The sequence below is a fragment of the Natrix helvetica genome (assembly GCF_964273705.1).
Source record: "Natrix helvetica genome assembly, chromosome: 7".
NCBI lineage: Eukaryota > Metazoa > Chordata > Lepidosauria > Squamata > Natricidae > Natrix > Natrix helvetica.
The window spans coordinates 5,766,680-5,792,918 of record NC_138558.1 but is presented as its reverse complement, the minus strand read 5'-3'; the positions used below and the strand labels follow the sequence as shown (position 1 = coordinate 5,792,918).

The following is a 26,239-nucleotide window of genomic DNA, read 5'->3' as shown; positions in this document are numbered from 1 at the left end:
CCTGACACCATGATCATGGGATCAAAATTCGGGTGCTTGGCAAGGGGTTCATACTTATGACCATTGCTGTGTCCCGTGATCCTCAAAGTCAAGGGGATGCTGGATTCACTTAACGTTCAGATTAGCAATTTATCAACTGCAGTGATTCACATAACAACTGAAGCAAGAAAAGCTGTAAAATGGGGGGGGGGTGTCACTTAATCGATGTCTCCCTTAACCACCGAAATGTTGGGCTCAATTGCGGCCGTAAGTCGAGGACTATCCGTAAAGCAATGCAGGTATCCTCCTGTAAAATTTATTTTCCTCACAAATTTGGAGACGACACTTTCTGATCACAGATCTAGTCATTTTCCAGAATAAACTGGTGCTTCAGTCTGGTGCTTCAATCTTAATCTCCACGTAATCCAAGCCACTTGACATATATTTCTATTTTCACTGACGGATGGAATGTTCTTTATTCAACCCACCGAGCAAATATTAAGAGGAAACAAATATTGTAAATTATAGAAATGCCAAGTTCATCCGAGCGTATAGTTTTATGCGTAGCTATGCATCTTGATCTATCGTCTTGGAATATTAGACCAAGTTACACTTTTTTATGTTTTACCGTATGTTTCATAGTTCCACATTTACTCCGAAGAGCAGAGTGGGAGTAGATATAAACATAACGAGTCCCTTCTCTGAAAATGCGATGGAAAGCGCAGATTATATATATAACGTCAAGAAGGGCAACCTTGGAGCTGTTTCGGAAGAAGGGGAAAATGTTGTTTATTGGCACGGCTTTCTTTAATATAATTTTATTTTTCTTTTATGGGGGAAGAAGAACACTTCCTGTTTGGAGGAGGGTGGGAGGAAGGGAAGGGGGAAAAAACCCTTCCAATTAAAACTGACATTAGCAGCTCACAATTTAACTTCCAGCCTACTACTGAATTTCAGAGATAGCAACAGAAATGGATTGGGATGAATGTGACAAATTGGAGTAGGCCAGACCTTCTGTTTTCTTTAAGCAGATGGACCCACAGTTGATGTGTGTCTAAGTATTATTCTTGACCAGCTGATAACCCGCCGTAGCCCGGGTATATATTTATCCAATCCTGTATTAGAGGGAGCCCCCGGTGGAGTACTGAGAAGTCGTTACCATCGCAACTCCACTATGCTGTACAGTAGAAGCCATTTTAAGGCACAACAGGCTGTATCTTAACAGAACTTGAATCCAAAACGCACACTCTCACTGTCAAAGGTACCATGACTTGACACTATAGATATAATTCAGTCCTTTTCATTTCAGCGGCCCAGGCATTTCAGAGTTATGCTGGAACACATGCACACAGACACACAGCCATATTTATATAGAGAGATTTTAATCTAGTGCGGTAGCAGCCGTCCAATGGTGAATCAAGTGGCAGCAACATTCTTTGTGGACATGAACTCTGTGAAGGACATACAGGTAGGTTATATGCATGACATGTCTTTAATCATACAGGTGTTCCTCTATTTACGACCACAATTGAGTCCAAGATTTCTAACCAAGATGGTTGTTAAGCAATAGCAATAGCCCTTAAATTTATATACGACTTCACAGTACTTTACAGACCTCTCTAAGGGGTTTACAGAGTCAGCATTTTGCCCCCAACAATCTGGGTCCTCATTTTATCCACCTCAGAAGCATGGAAGGCTGAGCCAACCTTGAGCCGGTCAGGATCGAATTGCTGGCAGTAGGCAGACTTAACCTGCAATACTGCATTCTAACCATTGTGACACCAGGAAGGAGAATGAGAAAGGGAATTAAGAGAGGAAGGAAGGAAGGAAGGAAGGAAGGAAGGAAGGAAGGAAGGAAGGAAGGAAGGAAGGAAGGAAGGAAGGAAGGAAGGGCAATAGCACTTAGACTTATATACTGCTTCACAGTGCTTTACAGCCCTCTCTAAGGGGTTTACAGAGTCAGCATTTTGCCCCCAACAATCTGGGTTCTCATTTTATCCACCTCGGAAGCATGGAAGGCTGAATCAACCTTGAGCCAGTCAGGATCGAACTGCTGGCAGTAGGCAGACTTAACCTGCAATACTGTATTCTAACCACTGTGCCACCAGGAAGGCGAATGAGAAAGGGAATTAAGAGAGGAAGGAAGGAAGGAAGGAAGGAAGGAAGGAAGGAAGGAAGGAAGGAAGGAAGGAAGGAAGGAAGATAGCACTTAGACTTATATACAGCTTCACAGTGCTTTACAGCCCTCTCTAAGAGGTTTACAGAGTCAGCATTTTGCCCCCAACAATCTGGGTCCTCATTATACCGACCATGGAAGGATGGAAGGCTGAGCCATCCTTGAGCCAGTCGGGATCGAACTGCCAAACTGCAGGCAGCCGGCAGTCAGCAGAAATTAGCCTGCAGTACTGCATTCTAACCATTGCGCTGGCATGGCTTGGCCCCGTTTTATGGCTTTTGTCGCCACCGTGGTTAAGTCAGTAACACGGTCATGAAACGAATCTGGCTTCCCCACTGACTGTGCTTGTCAAAAAGTCACAAAGGGGGATCGCATGACCCTGGGACACTATCACCGTCATAAATATGAGTCACTAGCCAAGCATCCAAATTGTCATTGCTTGACCCTGGGGAGGTAGGTGGTTGTAGTGTGATTGATGGTCATTGGTCACTGTTTTCCATGCCACTGTAGCTTTGAATGCTCCCTAAATCAACTGTGTACCTGTTACCTCCATGTGTGGGTAGGCTGAGACCCCTCCCTTGCCTCCATCCATGTGATATTGTGTGCATGAGATGCACAAATAGCTTCATGGGTACAACCTACATCGACACAACTCTAGAAAGAGTGACAATGGAACAGCTTGCCTCCTGGAGTTGTGGTTCCTCCAGCATTGGAGGTTTTCAAGAAGAGATTGGACAACCATTTGTCCAGGATGGGACAAGGACTCCTGCCTTAGGTGGGGGGGGGTTGGACTTGATGACCTCCGGGTGTCCCTTTCAGCCCTATGATTCTATATTTTAGAATAGGTTTTCTTTTATCTCTGCTGCCTCTTTGTTACTGTGATGCAAAGAACACTGCAAGAAGACTGCCTTGATTTAAGGCTGTTATTACCATATCCTTTTTCTCTGTCGTATTTTTAAAGGCGCTTGCTCACCCTTCTTTCTTTAAAACAAAGGAAGGAAATAACAAATTGTACGTGCATTTTATTCCCAGCGGTTCCGTTATAACCTTGCCCAAGAATGGTTTGATGTTTATGTTTTGGAAGAGTCTGGGAATGGACAGGGGCGTTTTAACTCTAAAAAAAGCCCCAAACAAAACCCAAATGAATAAGAGGTTGGTATTTACCAGGAAGCCTTTATCACCTTATTATAATGCAAATTTTATGAGAGAAGGTAATAAGGATGCTGGGTAACTCACTGTAGATACCCTTTATTTATGCTTACGCTGCTTTTTTTTTTTATCCTTGCAAATTAGTTTTCTAAAAAGCAAATTGGCCAACAAATTGCATTAATGTTAGCCTTCTCGGGTATGTTCAGAACTGCTAATTTTAACTGAACACTAAATCCATACGGGTGTTTAAGTACTTGCGTACAAATACTTCCCTTTTAGAACGAAGATCTTAATGGAATTGCAGGAAGGATTTTTTGGCTGACCCCCAAACATGAGTTGGCTTGTTTGCTTATTTTTTAAAATTTTTATTATTTTATTTTATTATTTTTATTTTATTTTATTTTTATTTTATTTTTATTTTATTTTTATTTTATTTTTATTTTATTTTTATTTTTATTTTATTTTATTTTATTTTTATTTTATTTTATTTTTATTTTATTTTATTTTGTTTGTTTTATTTCATTTCATTTCATTAATTTTTTTATTTGCTTGTTTGTTTGTTTATTTATTTTATTTTTATTTTATTATTTGTTTGTTTGTTTGTTTTATGCATGTATATATGTATTTACTTACTTATTTACCTACCTACCTACCAGGGGTGGATTCCTGCCAGTTCTAACCTCTTCTATAGAAGAGGTTCCACAAATCTACAGTGCCGTTTAGAACCGGTTCCAGCTCGCTCCCCCCGCCTGTCCGCTCATCATCAAGATGAAGAGCGAGAGGAGGAATTCTGGGAGTTGAAGTCCACAAGTCTTAAAGCTGTCAAGTTTGAACACCCCTGGGGTTTATTTTCTAAAGGGTTAGGGGTGCAAGGGTCTTGTAACTTGACAGCTTTAAGACTTGCATGCTTCAAATGCCAGAGTTCCTGAGCCAACATTTTGGTTGCTAAGTAAGAGCGTTGTTAAGTGAGTTTCACCACATTTTACAAGTTGGCCACGCCCACCCAGTCACATGGCCGGAAAGCCACTCCCACCTGGTCACATGGCTGGCAAGCCACTCCCACAAAGCAGGCCACACCTACAGAAGAGGTTCTAAAAAAATTTGAAACCCACCACTGCTACCTACCTACCTACCTACTTACTTACTGCGGGCTTCTGTGCCATTCTAAGCCTACACCAGCGGTGGGATTGCAAATCTTTTCCTACCGGTTCTATGAGAGTGCGGAGGAGGAGGAAATAATGGGATCCTTGGTTGTTTTGCTGAAGATGTCTGATTACCCAGCTAGACAATATCATCAGTGCTAAAAGGGAGTTGGGTTTGTAGGGAGGAGGAGGAGGAGGAGGAGGAGGAGGAGGAGGAGGAGGAGGAGGAGGAGGAGGAGAACTTGGTGGTTGTTTTTTGCAAATGTTTATCTAACTAGCTAATATCATCAATTCTACAAGGGTATGGGCTTTGGCCTCTACATATGAAGTGCAAGTACATAAATCCAGAGCAAACCCCCTTCCAGCACTGATGATGTTACCTGTTTGGGTGATGAAACGTCTGCCAGAAAGCAACCTAGCTCAGAGAGCTCCAAGGACCCCCCACAATTCCACCCTGAGCTACACATATTCTATTCTAGTAATACTAGATCCCTTCACAGGGCTTTCTTTTTTTAAAAAAAAAGTAAATATATTTACGACGGTTGCAGCGTCCTCGGGTCATGGGATTTCCCCATTTGCTAAGTCAACGAGGGAAGCTGGATTTGATTCACTTAACGGTTCATTACGTAACAGCCGTGGCAAAAAAAAAGTCGTAAAATAGGGCATGTCTGACTTAACAACTGCCTTGCTTAGCAACAGAAATTCTGCTTCCCATTGTGGCTGTATGTTGAGGACTACCTGATATTCTTAATTCTATATCCAAGGCAGATTCTTTCAGTTAAAACTCCCATAATTGCAGTTTGCTGGCAGAAACTTCAGCCATGTTGTTCAGCCCTTCAAAAACTGCCAAAAGACTGGAACAATGCTGTTTAGCCTTTCAAGCATCATTGAAATGTTTCTTGTACTGTGTTATATTTAAAGAATTTAATTCGGTTTCCATTGTCCCAAACTTCAAACAAACTGTTAAGAGTTTGAAATAAACTCCCACTTGAATTGATGATTCCATCAGCTCTCTCTTCGCCTCCACATATAAACACATTCTCCATTTGTTCACCGTTTCGATTTGGAACATGGAACATGAACGTACAGTAGGTACCTGTTCTGACCTGGGCAGCACAAAGCTAGCCGAGTCCTCGTCTAGATAAATCCCTTTTATTTAATTGACAGTGAATTCCTCTCCAGCAAAGTCTTTCCTCTCCCACAGTCTTTCAAGATAGTTCACAATTACCGACCTTTGTCAGGCTTGGAGAGCGGCCAGGCCGATATCATTCAGACGCCGCAATACTTGGCGAGAATGGAGGAATGAACTAATTGTCTCCTGCAAACTCCACTCCCCTTTCGCTCCCCTTTTATTTCCTATGAGAGAGGCCATTCACCGTCCACCTGTGGCCTTACTCCTGAGTCAACCCTTGTCCCTTAGCTGTTCCCCTCATCTGGCAACTCTGCGCATGCACACACTGGGAACAGGCTCCAGCTGTTCTTCTGCCCACTGATCTCTGACTCCGAAAGCAACTGATAACTGTCAAACGGCCCTGGCCCCCTCTCTGCCTCCAACACAGAGCCCTCATCAGAGCCTTCCCCAAACTCCAGGACTGGCCCATCTTCCTCCCCAACCTCCTCACTGTCTGAATCTGCTGCCAGCTCTGCTGGTCGCTGGCGGGCCACAACAATATTCTTGAGACACTGAAATACAGTATCTAGCAGCATCACAATCAAAAGTCACATCTACTATATCTGTAGAGGGGAAAGCCTTGTAAGGGCAGTCCTCTGTTTACGACCAAAATTGAGCCCAAAATCTCTGTGGTTGAGAGAGACATTTTGTTAAGTGAGCTTGGCCTCATTTTGCCCCCCCCCCTTTTTTTTTTTTGCCACCGTTAACAAAATGCAAGCTTTGGAAATAGAGAAGCAACCTGGAATTACATAGGATTACATAGATTAACAGAGTTGGAAGGGACCTTGTAGGTCATCTAGTCCAACCCCCTACCCAAACAGGAGAACCTACACCATCCCTGACAAATGGCAGTCCAATCTCCCCTTGAAAGCCTCCGGGGATGAAGCTCCCACAACTTCTGAAAGCAACCTCTGTTCCATTGTTGGATTGTTCTCACTTCCTAACAGGGAGGACAATTAACCAGTGGAACAGCTTGCCTCCAGAAATCGTGGGCGTTCCATCAATGGAAGTTTTTAAAAAGAGTCTAGAGCAGGGGTCAGCAACCTGTGGCCCTGGAGCTGCACGTGGCTCTTTCATCCCTCTGCTGTGGCTTCCTGTCGCCGGTCAGCACCACAATTTTGAGAGGAGCTTCTGGTTTGGGGGGGAGGAAGTAAGCACGGCGCACCAGGGGAAGACTCTATGGCAAGGGGCAGTTTTTCCGGTCGGCTCCACAATTGATAGGGCTTTCGGTTAGAACACGTAGAGGAAAAAGGACACCGCACTAGGAGGATACTCCAAGGTGGTAGAACCAGACTTCTGGTCAGCTTCAGAATTGAACATGGGGATGGGGGCTTCCAGTTAGGACCTTTGTGCTCTTTGAGGGTTTCAGGTTGATGACCTCTGGTCTAGAGTCTAGACAGTCACTTGTCTGAAATGGTGTAGGTCAGTAGTGAAATTCACAATTTTTTACTACCGGTTCTGTGGGCGTGGCTTGGTGGGCGTGGTAGGAGAAGGATACTGCAAAATCCCCATTCCCTCCCCACTACAAGGGAAGGAAACTGCAAAATCTCCTTTCCCACCCTACTCCAGGGGAAGGATACTGCAAAATCTCCATTCCCACCCTACTCCAAGGGAAGGAAACTGCAAAATCCCCATTCCCACCCTACTCCAGGGGAAGGATACTGCAAAATCTCCATTCCCACCCCACTTTGGGGCCAGCCAGAGGTGGCATTTGCTGGTTCTCCGAACTACTCAAAATTTCTGCTACCGATTTTCCAGAACCTGTCAGAACCTGCTGGATTTCATTCCTGGTGTAGGTTCTCTTGCTTGAGCAGGGGGCTGGACTAGAAGACCTCCAAGGTCTCGTCCAGCTCTGTTCTAAATTGATAGATATCTCACTCAAGGGCTATCAGGGGTGTCTGATCAACAGGGAACGTGGAGCTGATGACAACAGACTGATAAAGCTGGGTCAAGAAAGGCTGACTTTGAGAAAGGATGTCCAGGAAGGCATATCAAGATATTGTCTTCATAGATACTTGGTTACTTCAAAAGATTCACAATTGATGTCATTTGTAAAAGTGGAGGTGAAAGAAGAAACACCTGATCTTGAACCTAGAGAAGTTGACTAAGAGTTGGACTAAGAGTTAGAAATATTATCATACTGGATTTGGGGAGCTCTCGGGTCAAGCTGATGGGTTGTGGGATCCGGTCTCTTTGCTGGAACCAAGCCAGCGAGGTGATTTCAGCTTGCGTCGAGTTTCCAATGACATTGGGCTGTGTTCCCGAAAGAAAGAGATTCATAGTTATGCTAGGTTTGCATCTTGGCATCTGGCAAGACGCTCAAAATATCTGGAGCTGAGCACCTGAGCGTCGAGCGGCAGATGGGCCCGTCATACTGCGATGCTGAGGGAATCCACATCTGGATGACAGACCATAGCACAGGACCAGAGAGAACATCTGGTCTATATTCAAAAGACAAATGAGATCCTGGTAGGACCGGTGGAAATGGTGAAGGAAACCAGCCAGGTGGAGGCCAACACAATGTCAGGAAAATGTATTTGGCTGTATTCCCCAAAAGCTTTGGCAGCGACGTGAACGGTTAGCAGCAAAAATAGAGAATGCAGAAAAAGAAATTATGCAGGATTAGGGGCGCTGATATTCATTCAATTTTTTTTTAAAAAGCCAATGCAATCCTTGGTTGTATAAACAAAGGGATAGAATCACGATCACATGAAGTGTTAATACCACTTTATAAGGCCTTGGTAAGGCCACACTTGGAATTCTGCATTCAATTTTGGTCACCATGATAGAAAAAAGATGTTAAGATTCTAGAAAGCGTGCAGAGAAGAGCAACAAAGATGATTAGGGGACTGGAGGATAAAACATATGAAGAATGATTGTAAGAATTGGGTTTGTCTAGTGTAGTGAAAAGGGCTAAGATGCTGAGCTTGTCGATCAGAAAGGTCGGCAGTTCGGCGGTTTGAATCCCTTGCGCCGTGTAACTGAGTGAGCTCCCGTTACTTGTCCCAGCTTCTGCCAACCTAGCAGTTCAAAAGTATGTAAAAAATGCAAGTAGAAAAATAGGGACTACCTTGGTGGGAGATAACAGCATTCTGTGTGCTTTCGGCGTTTAGTCATGCCGGCCATATGATCACGGAGACATCTTCAGACAGCGCTAGCTCTTCAGCTTTGTAACAGAGCCCCCTAGAGTTGGGAACGACTAGCACATATGCGGTAGCTTTACCTTCACCTAGTGTAGTGAAAAGAAGGTGTAGGGGTGACATGATGACATTCTTCCAATATCTCAGGGGTTGCCACAAAGAAGAGGGGGTCCACCTATTCTCCAAAGCACCTGAAGGCAGGACAAGAAACAATGGGTGGAAACTAATCAAGGAGAGAAGCAACCTGGAAATTAGGAGGAATTTCCTGTCAGTGTGAACAATTAATCTGTGGAATAACTTGCCTCCAGATGTTGTGGATGCTTCAACAGTGGATGTTTTTAAGAAGAGATTGGACAATCATTTGTCCGAAATGGTAGAGTGTCTCCTGACTGAGCAGGGGGTGGACTAGAAGACCTCCAAGGTCCCTTCCAACTCTGTTATTCTGTTCTTTCATTCTGTTATTCTTTCTATGATCTATGTGCATTCATCCCATCAAGCCCAAAGAAAGCCCAGAATGGTATATGATCTCCTCCCATGGACAAGGGGTTGGACTAGAACAGCTGGCTGAGGAACTCTGGGAGTTGAAGTCCACAAATCTGAAAGTTTCCAAGATTGGAGACCCCTGGACTAGAAGATCTCCAAGATCTCTTCCAATCCTATGATTCTACGTTCTACGTGCACATTTCTCAAGATCCAATTCAAAGAATCAGCAGGAATAAGTCCAGTTCATTTGTAAAGTCTAATTTGGGGTCAATTCAAATCACGGATGGGATCAAAAGAGAAAAGCCACAGGCAGTCCTCCATAGAGGTAACCTATCCATTTGTGGTCATTCCAGAATTTCTTTTGATTATATTATCATCTGTAGGAGTTTCTACGTTTTGCCAGTAATACAATCCTGACTGCTGATAGAATATGTAAAATTAAATACGTGTTACCTTTATTATAGTTTCCAGGAAATAGTTAATTTCTGAGTGATAGAACGAATAGGTTACAAAGCACTATATTACATTTTGTTTTAAAAGGCAAGAGACAGAAGGAAGTTTCTGTTTGTGTGGTTTAGCTGAAAGTTCCTTCCATTGTAATTTGGTTGAAAAAGTCACTATTAGAGAGAATGCCTTTTCTCTCCTGGATAAGCCTCAAAGAAAGGAGGGAAAAAACGCCTAATTCACGAGGGTCTTTGGTTGCTATGAACCACCTGCTTTCAATTCTGAGGATTCCCGACAAACAGAAATCATCAAACGTTAATTTCATATCAAAAAAAGGGAGTGAGGAAAGGAAGGAAGGAAGGAAGGAAGGAAGGAAGGAAGGGAAGGAGAAAGAAAGGAAATAAATAATGGATGGATGGATGGGGGTGGAAGGGATGGAAGAGGAGTAAATAGAGAAGGGATGATGAGAAGGGGAGGGAGGGAGAAAAGAAGGAAGGAAGGAAGGAAGGAAGGAAGGAAGGAAGGAAGGAAGGAAGGAAGGAAATGATGGTTGGATAGAAGGAAAAGGAAGGAAAGAAAAGAGAGTGGTGGATGAATGGAGGGAGAGATGAAGGGAAGGAGAGGGAGGCAGGAAGGAAGGAAGGGAGTAATGGATGGATGGAAGGGAAGAAAGGAAGGAAAGAAGAGAAGGAAGAGTGATGGATGGATGGAGAAATGGAATGGAAGGAATGGAGAGTAGAGAAGGGGAAGGAAGGAAGGAAGGAAGGAAGGAAGGGAGTGATGGATGGAAGGAAGGAAGGAAATAAGACAAGAAAGACTGATAGGGGAAGGGAGGAAGAAAATAAATAAATAAATAAATAAATAAATAAATAAATGGAATCAAATTTGACTTCTACAGACTTCAGTTATATGTAGTTTTCATAGCAAAAAGTTTGCGATTTGATCAAATGAAAAACGAAAGCTCATTGGTCGGTTTAAATTCAACTGTTAACGGCCTCCCTTTAGCCGTCTTCTTCAGGGAAGGAAACCGCCATTCAAAACGAAACCACCGATGAGCGCATGAAATGAAAGACATCCTGCTCAACACAACCCCCCATATCCGCGTCTCGTGGAAATCAGTCTCATTTTAACTCCCTGGTCCAAGGCCTAAAGCGAGCCTCAATTTTTAGCACCCCGTTGAGGGCCACCAGGGTAGCATTGAAGAAGAGCTCTGAGGACTGTTCCATTTTCTACCAGTTAATACAAGCGTCATAAAATGCAAATTTTTCAACCATCGTTTACCATATTTGCTATCCACGCTTACCTGTTTCGGAGAGCAGCTTCGTTGCTTCCAGCACTTTCTCGGTGTAAACCCCGGCTTCATAGTTCTCCATCTCGGCGTTGATGATGTGGATAACCCTGGCGGCGCGTCCTCGAATCGCCCCCGCGGTCCTGTCGAGGGTGTCGACGTCACCCTCTTGCAACGCAATCACACATTTGTTGACGTCCTCCAGAATGTGGTTTTCTGTCACAGAACAGGGTCTCAGTTATTCATACACACGGGCTTCCTTCAAAGTACAGACTACCTGTATTCCTGCGTTGGGCGGAGACATAGGGAGTGGGACAAAATTATCTCGTGAAATTTAAAGCCAGACTATTGTGGCCTGCCAGAGGCCACCAGAACCGGCGGCAGATTCGGACAGGGAGGAGGTTGGGGAGGAAGATGGGCCAGTCCTGGAGTCTGAGGAAGGCTCTGATGAGGGCTCTGTGTTGGAGGCAGAGATGGAGCCAGGGCCGTATGCCAGCTATCAGCTACCTTTGGAGTCGGACACCAGTGGGGCAGAAGAACAGCTGGAGCCTGTTCCTAGTGTGCGCATGCGCAGAGCTGCCAGGAGAAGGGAACAGCTAAGGAACAAGGGTCGACTTGGGAGTAAGGCCACAGGTGGACTGTGAATGGCCCCTCCCAGAGGGAATAAAAGAGGAGCGAATGGGGAGTGGAGTTTGCAGGAGACAGTTAATTCAATTCATTAGGGTGAAGATCTGTTCCTAATTTCTTGCCAAGTAATTGCCTGTTACAGAGTGGCGTTTGGAAGATATCGGCCTGGCAGCTCTCCAAGCCTGATAAATGTCTGTGGTTGTGAAATCTCTTGAAAGATTGTTGGCCAGGACTTTGGTGGAGAGGAATTCACTTTAAACTAAATAAAAAAGGGGTGAGGAGTCGTCTGCATGCTTTTGGGAAGCCTCGGCCAGAACACAGATATGGATTCAAACCCGGAATCTTCCCAAGCACAGTTCAACATTCTGACTGTTATCCTGAGCTGTACCTGTATTTAATGATCAAGATTTTCTGAGAAATACCTGAGACGGACAGGAAATCGTCCACGGAAGTGATGTCATCGACCGCCTCAGTCAGGACTCGCACCTGCTTCTCCCACTGGTCTTTGAAGACATCCATGTTGTCTTGGGCAACTTTGCTCTGAGGCCTGGCAGCCAAGGTGAGAGCTGCGTTGATCACCTGCCAGACGGAAAGGGCTCTTGTGAATAGCCATAAGAGGACATCCCTTCCTGATGGCAGGAGGGCTCGCCATAAAGTCACTTTTTTCGGTGCTGTTGTAACTCTGAATGGCACTAAGTGAACTGTTGTAAGTCAAGGAGTACCTATATACTCCTAGGCTTTGGGACAGGTGAATAGTTATACCCTTATTAGATGGTTGTTTTGATGATGATGATGATGATGATGATTGGTTAATCTTTGGTGAGATTCGCAGTCTTTGGGGCTGGTTGGTAATTCAACAGCTCGAGTCCTAACCAACTACTACTACTACTACTACTACTACTACTACTACTACTACTACTACTATTCAATTTCAATTATTTCAATTTATTTGTGCTTCTAGACCGCCCCCTCTCCCAGAAGGGACTCGGGGCGGTGTACAGTCCATAGAGAATATCACAAAAATACAATAAAAAATTAAATATGTACAGTTTGGAGGAGGTTAAAATGCAATTAAAAGAACTGTACAAAGCTAAATAAATATAATTTTTTTTTTAAATCCCTGAAACAGACACAACAGATTAAAAAACCCTAAAATAACCAGATAATAATACATTTGCCAGGAGGGACAGTTGTAATTATGCCAGGCCTGCTAATCGGAACAGGTGAGTCTTCAATTTTTGCCGGAAGGAGCGGAGGTCAGAAGTGGTTCTAATGTCGGGGGGGAGGTCATTCCAGAGGGTTGGGCCCATCACAGAGAAGGCCCTACTCCTTGGTGTCGCCCGTTGGCATTGCCTAGTGGACGGCACCAGGAGAAGTCCCTCCCTGTGTGAGCGAATTGGCCGCAGGGATGTATGTGGGAGGATGCGATCCCGCAAGTAACTAGGTCACTACTTATTATTATTATTATTATTATTATTATTATTATTATTATTATTATTATTATTATTATTATGTGGTTAATCTTTGGTGAGATTCACAGCCTTTGTGGCTGGTTGGTAGCTCAACAGCTCGAGTCCTAATCAAGGACCTAGGAACTGTTAAGGTAACATCGGAGGATATAAGCTGTTCCAAGTAGGGTGGTTTTTTGTAGAGTCAGTGTTTTCAAGTCAGATAAATTTAGAATTTCCAAATAGCGAGGTAGTCCTTTAGGTATTGCTGCAAGGGCTGCTGCTATTATTATTATTATTATTATTATTATTATTATTATTATTATTATTATTATTATTATTATTATTATTATTATTATGTTGTTGTTGTTGTTGTTGTTGTTGTTGTTGTGGCTATTGTTCTTGTTTTTTTAAACTGTAAGCCACCTGACACCATTGGAAGTCAGAAGGGCTATAAATTATTGGTATGCATAAATAAAATTGATTAATATTGTTGCCCTTAGTAAGATGCGGTGCTGTAACACCGTACTGCATTGACATGTTTACAGATTTTTCATTGTGTTTTTATTGTGCATTATATTGCAGAAGTATTATAAGTTGTGAAGCATCAATCACAGCACCGAAGCAGCACTGTAAACAAAGAAGCATGCTAACGAAAGAGCTCACAGCTCATGCCAATCTGAGTATTTTCTACATCGAACATATTTGGCTCTTTAGGAACAACAGAATGACAAGAGTTGGAAGGGACCGTGGAGGTCTTCTAGTCCAACCCCCTCAAGAAGGTAACCTACACCATTTCAAATGGTTGTCCAATCTCTTCTTAAAAGCCTCCAATGGTGGAGCTCCCACAACAGCTGGAAGCAAATTATTCCACTGTTTAATTGTTCTAACTTGCAGAAAACTTTCTCCTTAGTTCTAGGTTGCTCCTCCCCTTGATTAGTTTCCTTCTGTTGCTTTTTGTTCTGCTTTTGGATGCTTTGAGAACAGAACTTAGAATAGAAGAGTTGGAAGTGACCTTGGAGGTCTTCTAGTCCAACCCCCTTCTAGTCCAGCCCTCTTCTCAAGCAGGAGTCCCTAGATCAGGAGTGTCAAACTAAATTTATTCGAGGGCTGGATCAGCATAGTACTTGTCCTCTGCAGGCCAGCCTGGGGTGGGGGGGAAATGGGATGGGACGGCCTCCCTCAACGTCCTTCTGGCAAAAAAGTCTGCACGTGCCCCCCCCCCCCTGCATGCCTCGTTTACGGCTCAGCCTGCAGGGTGCTTGAGTTTGACACGCTTGCCCTAAATAACCATTTGTCTGAAGTGGTGTACAGTTGCCTGCCTGAGCAGGGGGTTGGACTAGAAGACCTCCAAGGTCCCTTCCAACTCTTGTCATTCTATTCTATCTTATGAGATCATTTCAGGTAATAATATAGCAGACGCGCCTGAAGATTCCCTTCCAAATCGTATCAATGAGACTCACCTGTGGGCATAAGCTATCAATCTGGGTTGCTGCCATCCGGACTAATTTGACCCCTTCTTCATTGTTGGAAATGGAACAAGCCAAATTGGCCACCTGCAACGAAAGCCAGGGGAATACGTTTCAGAATCAGGAAATCAAAATGTTTTCCCCCAAACAAAGCGAGCAAGGAAGACAGATGGACACAGAACCAAAAGAAGAAGAGTTAGATCACATTCTTTCCAAAGGGAAGACTACACCGAGAAAGCCGCATTCTGTGAAACTGCTAAAAAGGCTTCTGTAAACGCCCCAAAGTGATTTATAAAATCTGAGCTTACAGCTTAAGACAACACAGGTAGCCCTCGACGTACGACCACAATCGAGCCCCCGATTTCTGTGGCTAGGCAAGACAGCTAAGTGCGTTTTGCTCCATTTTATGACCTTCCTTGCCACTGTGGATCACTGCAGTTGTTAAGTTGTTAGAGGAATCTCACAACGCTGAAAAAATGATTCCTTTTTCCCACGGCCGCTGCAGCATCCCCGCGGACATGTGATCCAAATTCGGACGCTTGGCAATTGACTCGTATTTACGACGGTTGCAGTGTCCCAGGGTTACGGGATTCCCCCTTTGCGACCTTCTGACAAGCTAGGTCAATGGGGGAAGCCCAATTCATTTCACAAAATGAAATTCAATGTAAAGTCCTACACTTAGGCAAGGCAAACCAAAAGGGACAATATAGACTGGGTGAAACCAGGCTAATATCAGGGACTGTGAGAGGGAGTCTCTTTGGAGTCTTAGTGGACAACCAGCTAAATATGAGTTAACAATGTGCAGAGGCAGCCAAAAAAGCCAATGCAATCCTAAGTTGCATTAATAGAGGGATACAATCAAGATCGAGTGAGGTACTAATACCACTCTATAAAGCCCTAGTAAGACCACACCCAGAGTACTGCATCCAGTTTTGGTCACCACACTATAAAAAAGATGTTGAGACTCTAGAAAAAGTGCAGAGAAGAGCAACCAAGGTGATTAGGCTAAAACATACGATGAACGGTTGCAGGAACTGGGCCTGGCTAGTCTAGTGAAGAGAAGGACCAGGGGAGACATGAGAGCATTTTCCAATATTTGAGGGGCTGCCACAGAGAGAAGGGGATCAAGCTGTTTTCCAAAGCTCCCGAAGGCCAGAGAAGGAACAATGGACGGAAACTGACCAAGGAGAGATTCAACCTAGAAATAAGGAGGAATTTTCTGACAGTGAGAACAATCAAACAATGGAACAGAAGTTGCCTTCGGACGGTTTGGGAGCTTCATCACTGGAGGCTTTCAAGAAGAGACTGGACTGCCATCTGGCAGAAACGGTGCTTGGACAAGATGACCTTTCCAACTCTGTTAATCTGTGAAAGCGTCTTTCTGTTAAAGGTCACTGCTCGCCTCTCCGCCGCTCTCCGCTTTGCCAAGGGTTCGATGCTTGCAAGGCACAGAGCTTCTAACTTGGAGCCTCCGGCCTAAAGCCAAAGGACCACCTGCTCTACCAGCCTGCTTCTGCAAAAGCCAGCCAGATGCCTCCTAGGCAGCCCACAGGGAAAACCCCGGCTCAATTGCACCCATTCGTTTTTCCCGCCGGCTCAAATGAAAAGGATTGATGGCTTCCATTATCGGAGATGATAGTCCTATTCTCCACGGATGTGTTTCGTGCTCTTTTACAACTGCACGGGGTCAGTGGATATGACCACGGCCACGGGATTTATAGCATTTGTCCGTCCCTCGTGGAGAAAGCCTCTCTTCATTAGGGATGGTTTGCCATAGCAATGGTTGGATAAATGCTAGAAGAAGGAATGGACTCAACCGGGGTGGGGGGGGGGGATGAGCTATGTTGTGCAGCATTGAAAATTCACCTATGAACTGGATGTGTTTTGTCCAGAGTTGCTTTACAGAACATAGCAGAGTTGGAAGGGGCCTTGGAGGTCTTCTAGTCCAACCCCCTGCTCAGGCAGGAAGCCCTACACCACTTCAGACAAATAGTTGTCCAACATCTTCTTAAAAGCCTCCAGTGATGGAGGAAACAAAACATCTGGAAGCAAATTATTCCACTGTTCTAACTTGCAGGAACTTTCTCCTTAGTTCTAGGTTGCTTCTCTCCTTGATTGGTTTCCACCCATTGCTTCTGGTTCTACTTTTGGATGCTTTGAGAAAAAAAGTTTTTAAAAGTTAAAGTTAAGTTGAAAACTTTAAAAAAGTTGGAAGGGACCTTGGGGGTCTTTTAGTCCAACAGCGCTGAAAAAAAGTGACTTGTGGCCATTTTTCACACTTGCAACTGTCCCAGCGTCCCCATAGTTACGTGATCAAGATTCAGGCAGTTGGCAACTGACCCATACTTATGACGGTTGCAGCAAAGTCAATGGAGAAGCTGGATTCGTTTAACAACCGTGTTAATCGCTCAACACCTCACTTAACAACGGTGACAAGTAAGGTCGGAAAATGGAGCGCAACTGACTTAACTAATGTCTCCCTTAGCCACAGAACCTTTGGGTTCAATTGTGGTCATAGGTCGAGGACTAGCTGTGTATCGCCTGGATGAGTGCACGAGCACAGTGTTTTCAAATAATTTATTTTTTAAGTATTTTATTGAACAGGGTTTTTTTTTTAAAAAAAAAGACAAAAAAATTTTTTTTGCAATATTTCCACCCCGATATACATCCATTGTAAATGTAGTTCCTTACGTTATATGGTATGGAACGAGTTTAAGGAAAGACTAAACGAAGAAGACACAGGAGTTAGGAATTAACAATGCATAGGCAGAGATGAAAACAAATGTCTAAATGGAAAGAAGGATTGTAAATTAAGGACTGTACATAATAGTATCATATTTATAGACAAAGAGAAACTGAAACAGTGTTTTCAAATAATTTGAAGTACTTTGTAGAGTGATTCTTAGTGACAGAGGAGTCACGGATGGAGATTAACCTCAGCTCCAAGATTAGAAAACACCATGAATTCAGGAGCTCATCTTATAACCTCAGAACAATTTTTCCTAATGTTTCTCCTTAGGTTTGCATCATTGTTCTTGCTTGGAAAATAAGGATTCACAAGAGGGGATCGTGGCTTGCACACTTTTCACACTGAGGTAGCTAAGAAACAAATGAACCAAGCCAAGCCACGGACTTGTTCTGACCTAGGCAGCACGGATCCGAGTCCTCGTACAGATAAACCCCTTTTATTTCATGTACAGTGAATTCCTCTCCAGCAAAGTCTTTCCTCTCCCACAGTCTTTCAAGATAATTCACAATTACTGACCTTTATCAGACTTGGAGAGCGGCCAGGCCGATATCTTTGAGATGCCGTAATACTTGGCAAGAATGCAGGAATGAAGTAATTGCCTCCTGCAAACTCCACTCCCCTTTCGCTCCTCTTTTATTCCCTATGGGAGGGGCCATTCATCGCCCACCTGTGGCCTTACTCCCAAGTCGCCCCCTGTTCTTTAGCTCTTCCCTTCGTCTGGCACACTGGGAACAGGCTCCAGCTGTTCTTCTGCCTCACTGATGTCTGACTCTGAAGGCAGCTGATAACTGTCATACGGCTTTGCCCCCCTCTCTGCCTCCAACACAGAGCCCTCATCAGAGCCTTCCCCAGACTCCAGGACTGGCCCATCTTCCTCCCCAACCTCCTCACTGTCCGAATCTGCTGCCAGCTCCACTAGCGGGCCACAACAGAACCACAGCAAAGGCTGCACACAAAATATTGATCAAAATCAAACCAGGTTAGGCTGGGATCACCGCAGTTTTTCCCAACTCCTGACCTCTTAATTCTGCGTCGAAACAAGAAGACGGATGGAAATAAATATTCTGCTTTGGTTTTATTTATTTTGCCCGGAGGCCATGCCACAGTACCGGCTGGAAATTATTCATGAATAAGTTCAAACAGGCCTCTTTCTCCCCGCCGTTTCTTACGGTCTTCGCTTGTGGCATGAATCTGTTTCCCGCTTCCGATGTGATTTTTCCGATATAATTACGGCTCCATCTGTTCCAGGAGCCCCTTCGGCCAGCCCCGTTGCGCTCCGTCGTTATCAAGGACGTGGCTTGCATGCCTCAATGGGTCAGGATCCCAAGGGGAAAACAGCTCCTTTACTCTGGATTGCGGTGGGGGGGGAGCTTCAGGATATATCCCAGCCTAGTGTTTTTTTGTTTTGACTTCGGCTCGTGAGATCTGATATTTTTATCGGAAGAAATGAATTACCGTTTTGTTAACAGGCCTGGGAGCATCGGGTCAGAGATGGAGCCCCCGCTCCAGCCGGCCTGTTGTGTTTGTTAATCAGCTGCTGTTTTGCATACATCAAATATCCTTGCTTTCTGTTTAAAATGGCCCAAAGCTACAACAAACAGTAATTATAATTCAGAGGCAGAAAGGGAACAAATCAGATGCTTTAAGTTGGACGCAGAATGCAGGATTAAAGGGCCTGCAAACATGTACTGGTAGCCTTACTGGCTGAGGAAATAATTACAGACCTCGCATCCCGGATATAATCTGTTCAAACTTCACGCCGCTGTAGGGAATGTCATGCCAAAAAACTGGACACAAAGGTAGTCCGCCTCCCACCTCCCCAGTGCCATCCCTCTGCTGAACACCAAATTCCCGCAGGCCTAAAGTCATGTCTTAGGCTCTGTTGTAGTCATCCTTCGCTTCTTCTTATTGCACCGGAAACAAATTCCTTGTGTGTCCAATCATACTTGGCCAATAAAGAATTTCTATTCTATTCTTAGCTCTAGATGGTATTGTATAGTATTCAGAGGTGGGCTGTTGCCGGTTTGGCCTGGATTGGGCCAATCGGTAGTAGCAATGGTGGGAGGCTCCGCCCACCCGTTCGGACGCTTCTGTGCATACGCAGAAGTGTCGCATGCATGCGCGAGCCCACTTCCATGAGAGAACTGGTAGTTAAAATAATAGAAACCCATCACTGATTGTATTGTATTGTATTGTATTGTATTGTACTGGATTGTGTTCTGTTCTATTCTACTCTATTCTATTGTGTTGTATTGTATTGTATTGTATTGTATTCTGTTCTATTCTACTATATTTTATTCTATTCCATTCTGTTCTATCCTACTGTACTTTATTATATTATATTCAACTGTATTGCATTGTATTGTTCTATTCTATTCCCTTCTGTTCTACTGTACTGTATTCTATTCAACTGTATTGTATTGTATTGTTCTATTCTATTCCCTTCTGTTCTATCCTACTGTACTTTATTATATTCTATTCAACTGTATTGTATTGTTCTATTCTATTCCCTTCTGTTCTATTCTACTGTACTTTATTATATTCTATTCAACTGTATTGTATTGTATTGCATTGCATTGCATTGCGTTCCATTCTATTCTATCTCTGCTGCATTGCATTGCATTGTATTTCACTGTGTTCTGTTTTATTCTGTTCTGTTCTACTCCACTGTACTGTATTATCTTCTACTCAATTGTTGTATTTTATTGCATTGTCTTCTATTCTATCCTATTCTATTCCTGATTTTTAAAAAAACAGGAGGCTTTTTATTATGATGAAATCAGCCGTCCTTCAAACACCTTTTCTTCCTTTGATGATCGTCAGGACAAAAGAGGCTTCAAGATGTGCTATTTATTCTGCCTCTGCTCAAGTACATTGGAAACCACTGGAAAACCATAAGTAGCATCTTGAAATTGCAATTTAACCATCAGGTTAGCAGCCTGTTCCTAGACGTAGAATCTCTTACTGCAGTCGTGGGAGGCAAACTTCGGTTTCCTTTTCTTTCATTGGGGGAAAAAAAAACATCACATCTTTCATTCAACTGGCATTCAGGTTTTGAGTGCCAGCTTATTTTTTTTCTCTAAGCTTTTCAATCCTTTCCCCACCAAAAATACAAAGGAAAAAAAAAAGATGGACCTCACCCCCATGTTACAAGTTTGTGATGATGTTACCTAACTGGGTAATGAAATGGAAACCACCAAGCTCAGAGAGCACTAAGGACCCTATAATCCTCCTCCTTCCCCTTTCCCCTCCTCCTCCTCCTCCTCCTCCTCCTCCTCCTCCTCCTCCTCCTCCTTGCAAACCTCACTCCCTTCTAGCACTGATAATGTTACCTAGTTGTGGGAAGCAAGGAATGATAGAGAAAGAAGGAAGGATAGACAAGGTAGAAAAGGAAGGACAGATAGATAAAGAAGGGAGGGAGGAGAAGGTAGAAAAAGAAGGAAGGAAGAAGGGGGAAGGAAGAGAGAGGGACTCTTCATGGACTTTGCTTGTGAGAAGGTCGCACAAAGGGATCACGTGACCCTGGGGCATTGCGACGGTTGTAAACATGTTAGGGCTCACCTTTTCTAGAGAATTAGTTGCTAACTTTTTTGCAATCTTTCCAGGGGTGAGTAATGGTCTCTCCCACTCTTCCCCTCTCTCTCTCTTTCCCTCCCTCCTTTCCTCCCCTCTCTCCCCCTTCCTCTCTCCTTTGCTTTCTCTGCCTCCCTCTCTCTTTTTCTCTCCTTCCCTTCCTTCCTTTCTTTCTCTCCCTCTCTCTTTGTCCCTCCCTCACTTCCTCTCTCTCTCAATTTCTCTCCCTCCCCCTCCCTTTCTCTCTCCTTCCCTTCCTCTCTCCCTCACTTTCTCTCCCTCTCCCATTCTCTCTCCTTTCCTTCCTTTCCTGTCTTTCTCTCTCCCCCCTCCCTTCCCTCCTCTCTTTCCCTCCCTCTCTCTCCCTTCCACCCTCTCTTTCCCTCCCTTCCTCTTTCCCCCGCTTTCTCTCATTCTCCCTCCCTCTCTTTTTCTCTCTCCTTCCCTTCCCGTCTTTCTCTCCCTCCCCCTCTCTCTCCCTCCCTCTCCCTTCCTCCCTCCCTCTTTCTCTCTCCTTCCCTTCCCATCTTTCTCTCCCTCCCCCTCTCTCTCCCTCCCTCTCCCTTCCTCCCTCCCTCTTTCTCTCTCCTTCCCTTCCTGTCTTTCCCTCCCTCCCTCTGTCTTTTTTTCTCTCCCCCTCCCTCCTTTTTTCTCCCCTTCCAGACAAGCTTCTTGCAAGTTGGAAATTGTAAAGCCAAAGTGCAAAGCAATATTTGAAAACAGAAGAGGGGCGAGGAGCATCCAAATTATGAGCAAAATCTAGTAATATCTTATGGTGTTTAGCTTGCTGCAACATTAAATATAGATTGTAGAGAATGCACATCACTAAATTACAGGATCTCTAAAATCTGGCTTTTTTGAGACACTTGGTGCTACATAAGAGAACGGAACAAATTTTCCACTGAGTACTAACCGGAGCGGATTGCCTACTACCTGATGAAGGGTTGCAGTGGGGATAATATCACTGATGAGGTCTCACATATTATCACTGTCCGCAGAGACGTTCAGTTTAACTCATGAAAGCAAGTTGCAGAAGAGCATTATTAGCTGGTAAATGCATAAAACCATTGATATATAATTGTGCTTCTTTTCTTTCCATTTCAAAGCTCTCTGATTAGACGAGTTTTCCTATGAAACTTAAATGAGCAAATAACACACACATATCCCCTCACTAGTTGTAGTCGGTGCAATTTTCACAGCTCTGGTCAATATAGCTGAAGAAATATTTTCAGAAACTTATTTTTCAGCACAAAATGAAAATAAGAAAGAATCCCTCCTTCTCCTTTCCCTCCCTTCTCTATCCTTCCTTCTTCCCCTCCTTCCTCCCCTCCTCTCCCCTTTCTCCTCCCTTCCTATCTTTCCTTCCTTCCTTTTCTTTCCTTCCTTCCTCCTCTCCCCTTTCTCCTCCCTCCCTATCTTTCCTTCCTTCTTTTTCCTTCCTCCCCTTCCCTTTCTCCTCCCTCCCTATCTTTCCTTCCTTCTTTTTCCTTCCTCCCCTCCTCTTTCTCCTCCCTCCCTATCTTTCCTTCCTTCCTTCCTCCCCTCTCTTTTCTCCTCCTTCCTATCTTTCCTTCCTTCCTTTCTTTCCTTCCTTCCTCCACTCCCCTTTCTCCTCCCTCCCTATCTTTCCTTCCTTCTCTTTCCTTCCTTCCTTCCTTCCTTCCTTCCTTCCTTCCTTCCTTCCTTCCTTCCTCCCCTATCTTTTTTCCTTCCTCCACTCCCCTTTCTCTTTCCTTTCTTCCTCCATTCTACTTTCTCCTTCCTTCCTTCCCTATCTTTTCTTCCTTCCTTTTCTTCCTTCCACTCTCCTTTCTCCCTCCCTCCCTCCCTCCCTCCCTCCCTCCCTCCCTCCCTCCCTTCCTTCCTTCCTTAAGCATACACCACTTGTGGTACGTCTATAAAATAAATGTTAATAATGAATGCTGTCAGCTATTGTTTGAATATTATTTCATTTTCAAGTTTAATAAGCCTACGTAACCTGTGATTCTAAGTTACAACAGCATTAAAAAAAAGTTATTTATGATCATTTTTCACACTTATGACCGTTGCAGCATTGGCCTGTGGTCACGTGATCTCTTTTTGTAACCTCCCAGCCTGCTTTCAACAAGCACAATCAATGGCTCGTCGATTCACTTAATGACCACGTGATTGACGACTGTGGCAATACTCGGTCCTAAAATGGGGCAAAATTCACTCAGCCACTGCCTTACTCAGCAATGGAAATCTTGGACTCCATTGTGGTCATCAGTCCAGGACCCCCGGGGAGAAGTAATGTGAGTTTATTTACTGGGTTCTTTTAACCTGAGATGTGGGGAGATCGATGGATCCTCGCACATGGCCTCAGCTCAGAGTTCTGACCCAGCTCCCTAATGCAAAATATTTCGCTTCAGCGACACAAACACCTCTGAATTTTGCACCGCAATTAGGGATGCCAACAAAAGCCGGTAAAAAGCAAGGCACAAAAGGTACAGAGGAGGCGGGATTGTTTGTGGAAATTAAGGCCTTCCCAAAAACGCATGGAAAATAATTATCTTTTAGCAATACATAGGCTTCCAGGGACAACCTTTGTGAAAAAATTCAAAAACGGGGCTAACAATAAGACAAACGGGATAACGGAACAGGACGTTAGATAACTGGGCGTTGACTTCCCGAGAGTTTGCAAAACACAAAAAAAGAGAGGCATATTTATCTGCAAAAAAAAGACCTCGGGGGGGGGGGCAGGGGCTCTCATGCACATTGCATTATGGCTTAGGCCAGGGGTGTCCAAACTTGGGAACTTTAAGACTTGTGGACTTCAACTCCCAGAATTCCCCAGCCAATTCTGGGAGTTGAAGTCCACAAGTCTTAAAGTTCCCAAGTTTGGACACCCCTGGCTTAGGCCATGCAACGACAAAAAGGTTAGCAATCGTTGTACTATAATATGGGCTACTGTTTCTGAGCTGGAAGATTTCTGATATTAGAATCAATGTTTCTCAACCTTGGCGACTTGAAGTCCTGTGGACTTCAACTCCCAGAACTCCCCAGCCAGCTGGCTGGGGGATTCTGGGAGTTGAAGTCCACAGGACTTCGAGTCGCCAAGGTCGAGAAACACTGTATTGGAGGAAAGCAATATTCTATAGAAATAAAAAAAAACCTTCAGCTTACGACCACAATCGAGCCCAACATTTCTGTTGCTAAGTGAGACAGTTAAGTGAGGTTTGCCCCATTTTACGACCTTGTTTTTTCAGCGAACCACTGCCGTCGTTCAAGTTAGGAACACGGCTGTTAAGTGAGTCTCGCTGCCCTATTGACTTTGCTGAATAAAACTCTGCATTGGCGACAGGAAGGGCATCGGGCCATTAAACGCTATATGCAAGCTCCATTCAGTTGCCCAGACTCCACCCCACAAGGGACTATGGGGGTTGTTAAATGACGACGATCACAGGGATCCTGCAACGGTCGTAAGTGTGAAAAAAGGTCATGAGTCATTTGTGCCATTGTAATATCACTGAACAGATGCTTGTCAGTTGAGGACTATCTCTAATTCCTTAGAGTAGTATTTATTAAGTTATTTTCATAAAGTATTTGGAGAGGGGGAGGTCGATGAACAATTTGAAACTTCAAGAAGTGGGAGTTGAAGAATTCGGGGATATATCTCAGCAATTATAAATGTGACTTTATTTTTTTTTAAAAATGGAAGTCATTGATAATATGTCCCCTGGCTTTCTATTTATCCTCACCTAATCCCATCAAAAGACATTGTACTGCTCTTCTCTTCTTTAATGAAGTTAATAGAATAGAATAGAATAGAATAGAATAGAATAGAATAGAATAGAATAGAATAACAGAATTGGAAGGGACCTTGGAGGTCTTCTAGTCCAACCCCCTGCTTAGACAGGAGACCCTACATCAGACAAATGGTAACCCAACATTTTCTTCAAAGCTAACAGTGTTGGAGCATTGGAAGTTTGAAAGAAGATGTTATTGCTCTGTTATTTTCTCTAAGCCTTTGTACTCACAACTTCCATCGATATATTTATCCAAGTTGCATTTCTCTTCTGCCTTGACTTTTGCTCTTTGCAAATTGTTAATTGTGGCAAGAGCTCTAAGAGCAATGTATATTTAGGCCCAGGGCTAATATCCCTATTTTTAGACACAATGGTTCTTATGTTAATGCAAACGCAGAATGATTAAGTGCGAAGTCGGGATATATATTTTTTCCGGGTGAAGAAAAGAAAACAAACAAACCCCGCCCCACCACCAAAAAGAGCAAAGGAGAGAACTGTAATTTTAAATCTTAAAATGTTAATGGCTAAGCAAAATTGCATTGTTGCGCTTGGGGGTGGCAAGGGGTGAGAGATGCTGGAAGCCTTAACTAAGGTAACTTTTCAAGCAAGCATCTTTTCCTTATTTGTTATCCCTTATTGGTTCACGTTTAAACTGCCCATCTTGGTCTTTTGATCTGTATGATTTGATGTAATTGTTCTTTTATGATTTCATGCTCAGCTTAATTTTCTCTTGATGAACCGTATTGGTGGCAAGTGTTATCTTGGGGGAAATGGTGCGAGGTGGATCATTAAACTATTACGAAACACTTCACGAATCAGCTTTGTGGAACATTTCATCCAGACCACCGATCCTCAAACTACGGCCCACGGGCTGGATAAGGCCCGTCAATGCACACTATTCGGCCCGCAGAGTGGTGGGATTCAGCCCCGCCGCTCGCCGTCAGCCTTATCTTCCAGTGAGCATTCACTCCAGCGGCCCTCCTGGTTAGGTATTTCACCGGTGGAGCTGCACTTCTGATCACACCGCTGCTGCCGAAGGTAAGGCCGAAGGGTGCGGGGGAGGACCAGCTGACTGAGGGGCGATCTCGCCAATGCAGCCACGTGATCGAGGGCCGGTGGGTGAGTAAGGGAGGGGCTGCTGCTGGCTTGAAAAGCAGTGCTTTAAAAGTCTTTAAAAACGCTTTAAAAAGAGCCTTTCAGGATGTTTTTCACAGCCATACGATCCAGGGTTGAGTCGGGGAGGGGCAAGTACAGCAAGGACAAAGGCAAAATGGACTGCTAAATTGGCCACGCCCACCCAGTCACAGGACCAACTAGCCAGGCCCACCCAGTCACAGGACCAACTAGCTATGCCCACCCAGTCACAGGACCAACTAGCTATGCCCACCCAGTCACAGGACCAACTAGTTAGACCCACCCAGTCACATGACCAACTAGTTAGACCCACCCAGTCACATGACCAAGTAGCCACGCCCACCCACTCACATTACCAAGTAGCCACGCCCACCCACTCACATGACCAATTAGTCAGGCCCACCCAGTCACATGACCAACTAGCCACGCCCACCCAGTCACAGGACCAACTAGCTATGCCCACTTAGTCACAGGACCAACTAGCTACGCCCACTCAGTCA

The 26,239-nt window shown here is 44.2% G+C and overlaps 1 protein-coding gene across 8 annotated transcripts in view; it reads right to left on the bottom strand.

Moving 5' to 3' along the window:
• CTNNA2 (catenin alpha 2) overlaps nucleotides 1–26,239 on the bottom strand; it is a 653,992-nt gene that overhangs the window by 102,725 nt on the left and 525,028 nt on the right. For all 8 annotated transcript variants that reach the window (XM_081960368.1, XM_081960363.1, XM_081960364.1 and 5 more), the window contains exons 10-12: nucleotides 14,511–14,603; nucleotides 12,022–12,178; nucleotides 10,988–11,188 (exon numbers count right to left, since the gene is read on the bottom strand). In XM_081960368.1, coding sequence (XP_081816494.1) covers nucleotides 10,988–11,188; nucleotides 12,022–12,178; nucleotides 14,511–14,603 — 451 coding nt within the window. The remainder of the gene's footprint in view (nucleotides 1–10,987; nucleotides 11,189–12,021; nucleotides 12,179–14,510; nucleotides 14,604–26,239) is intronic.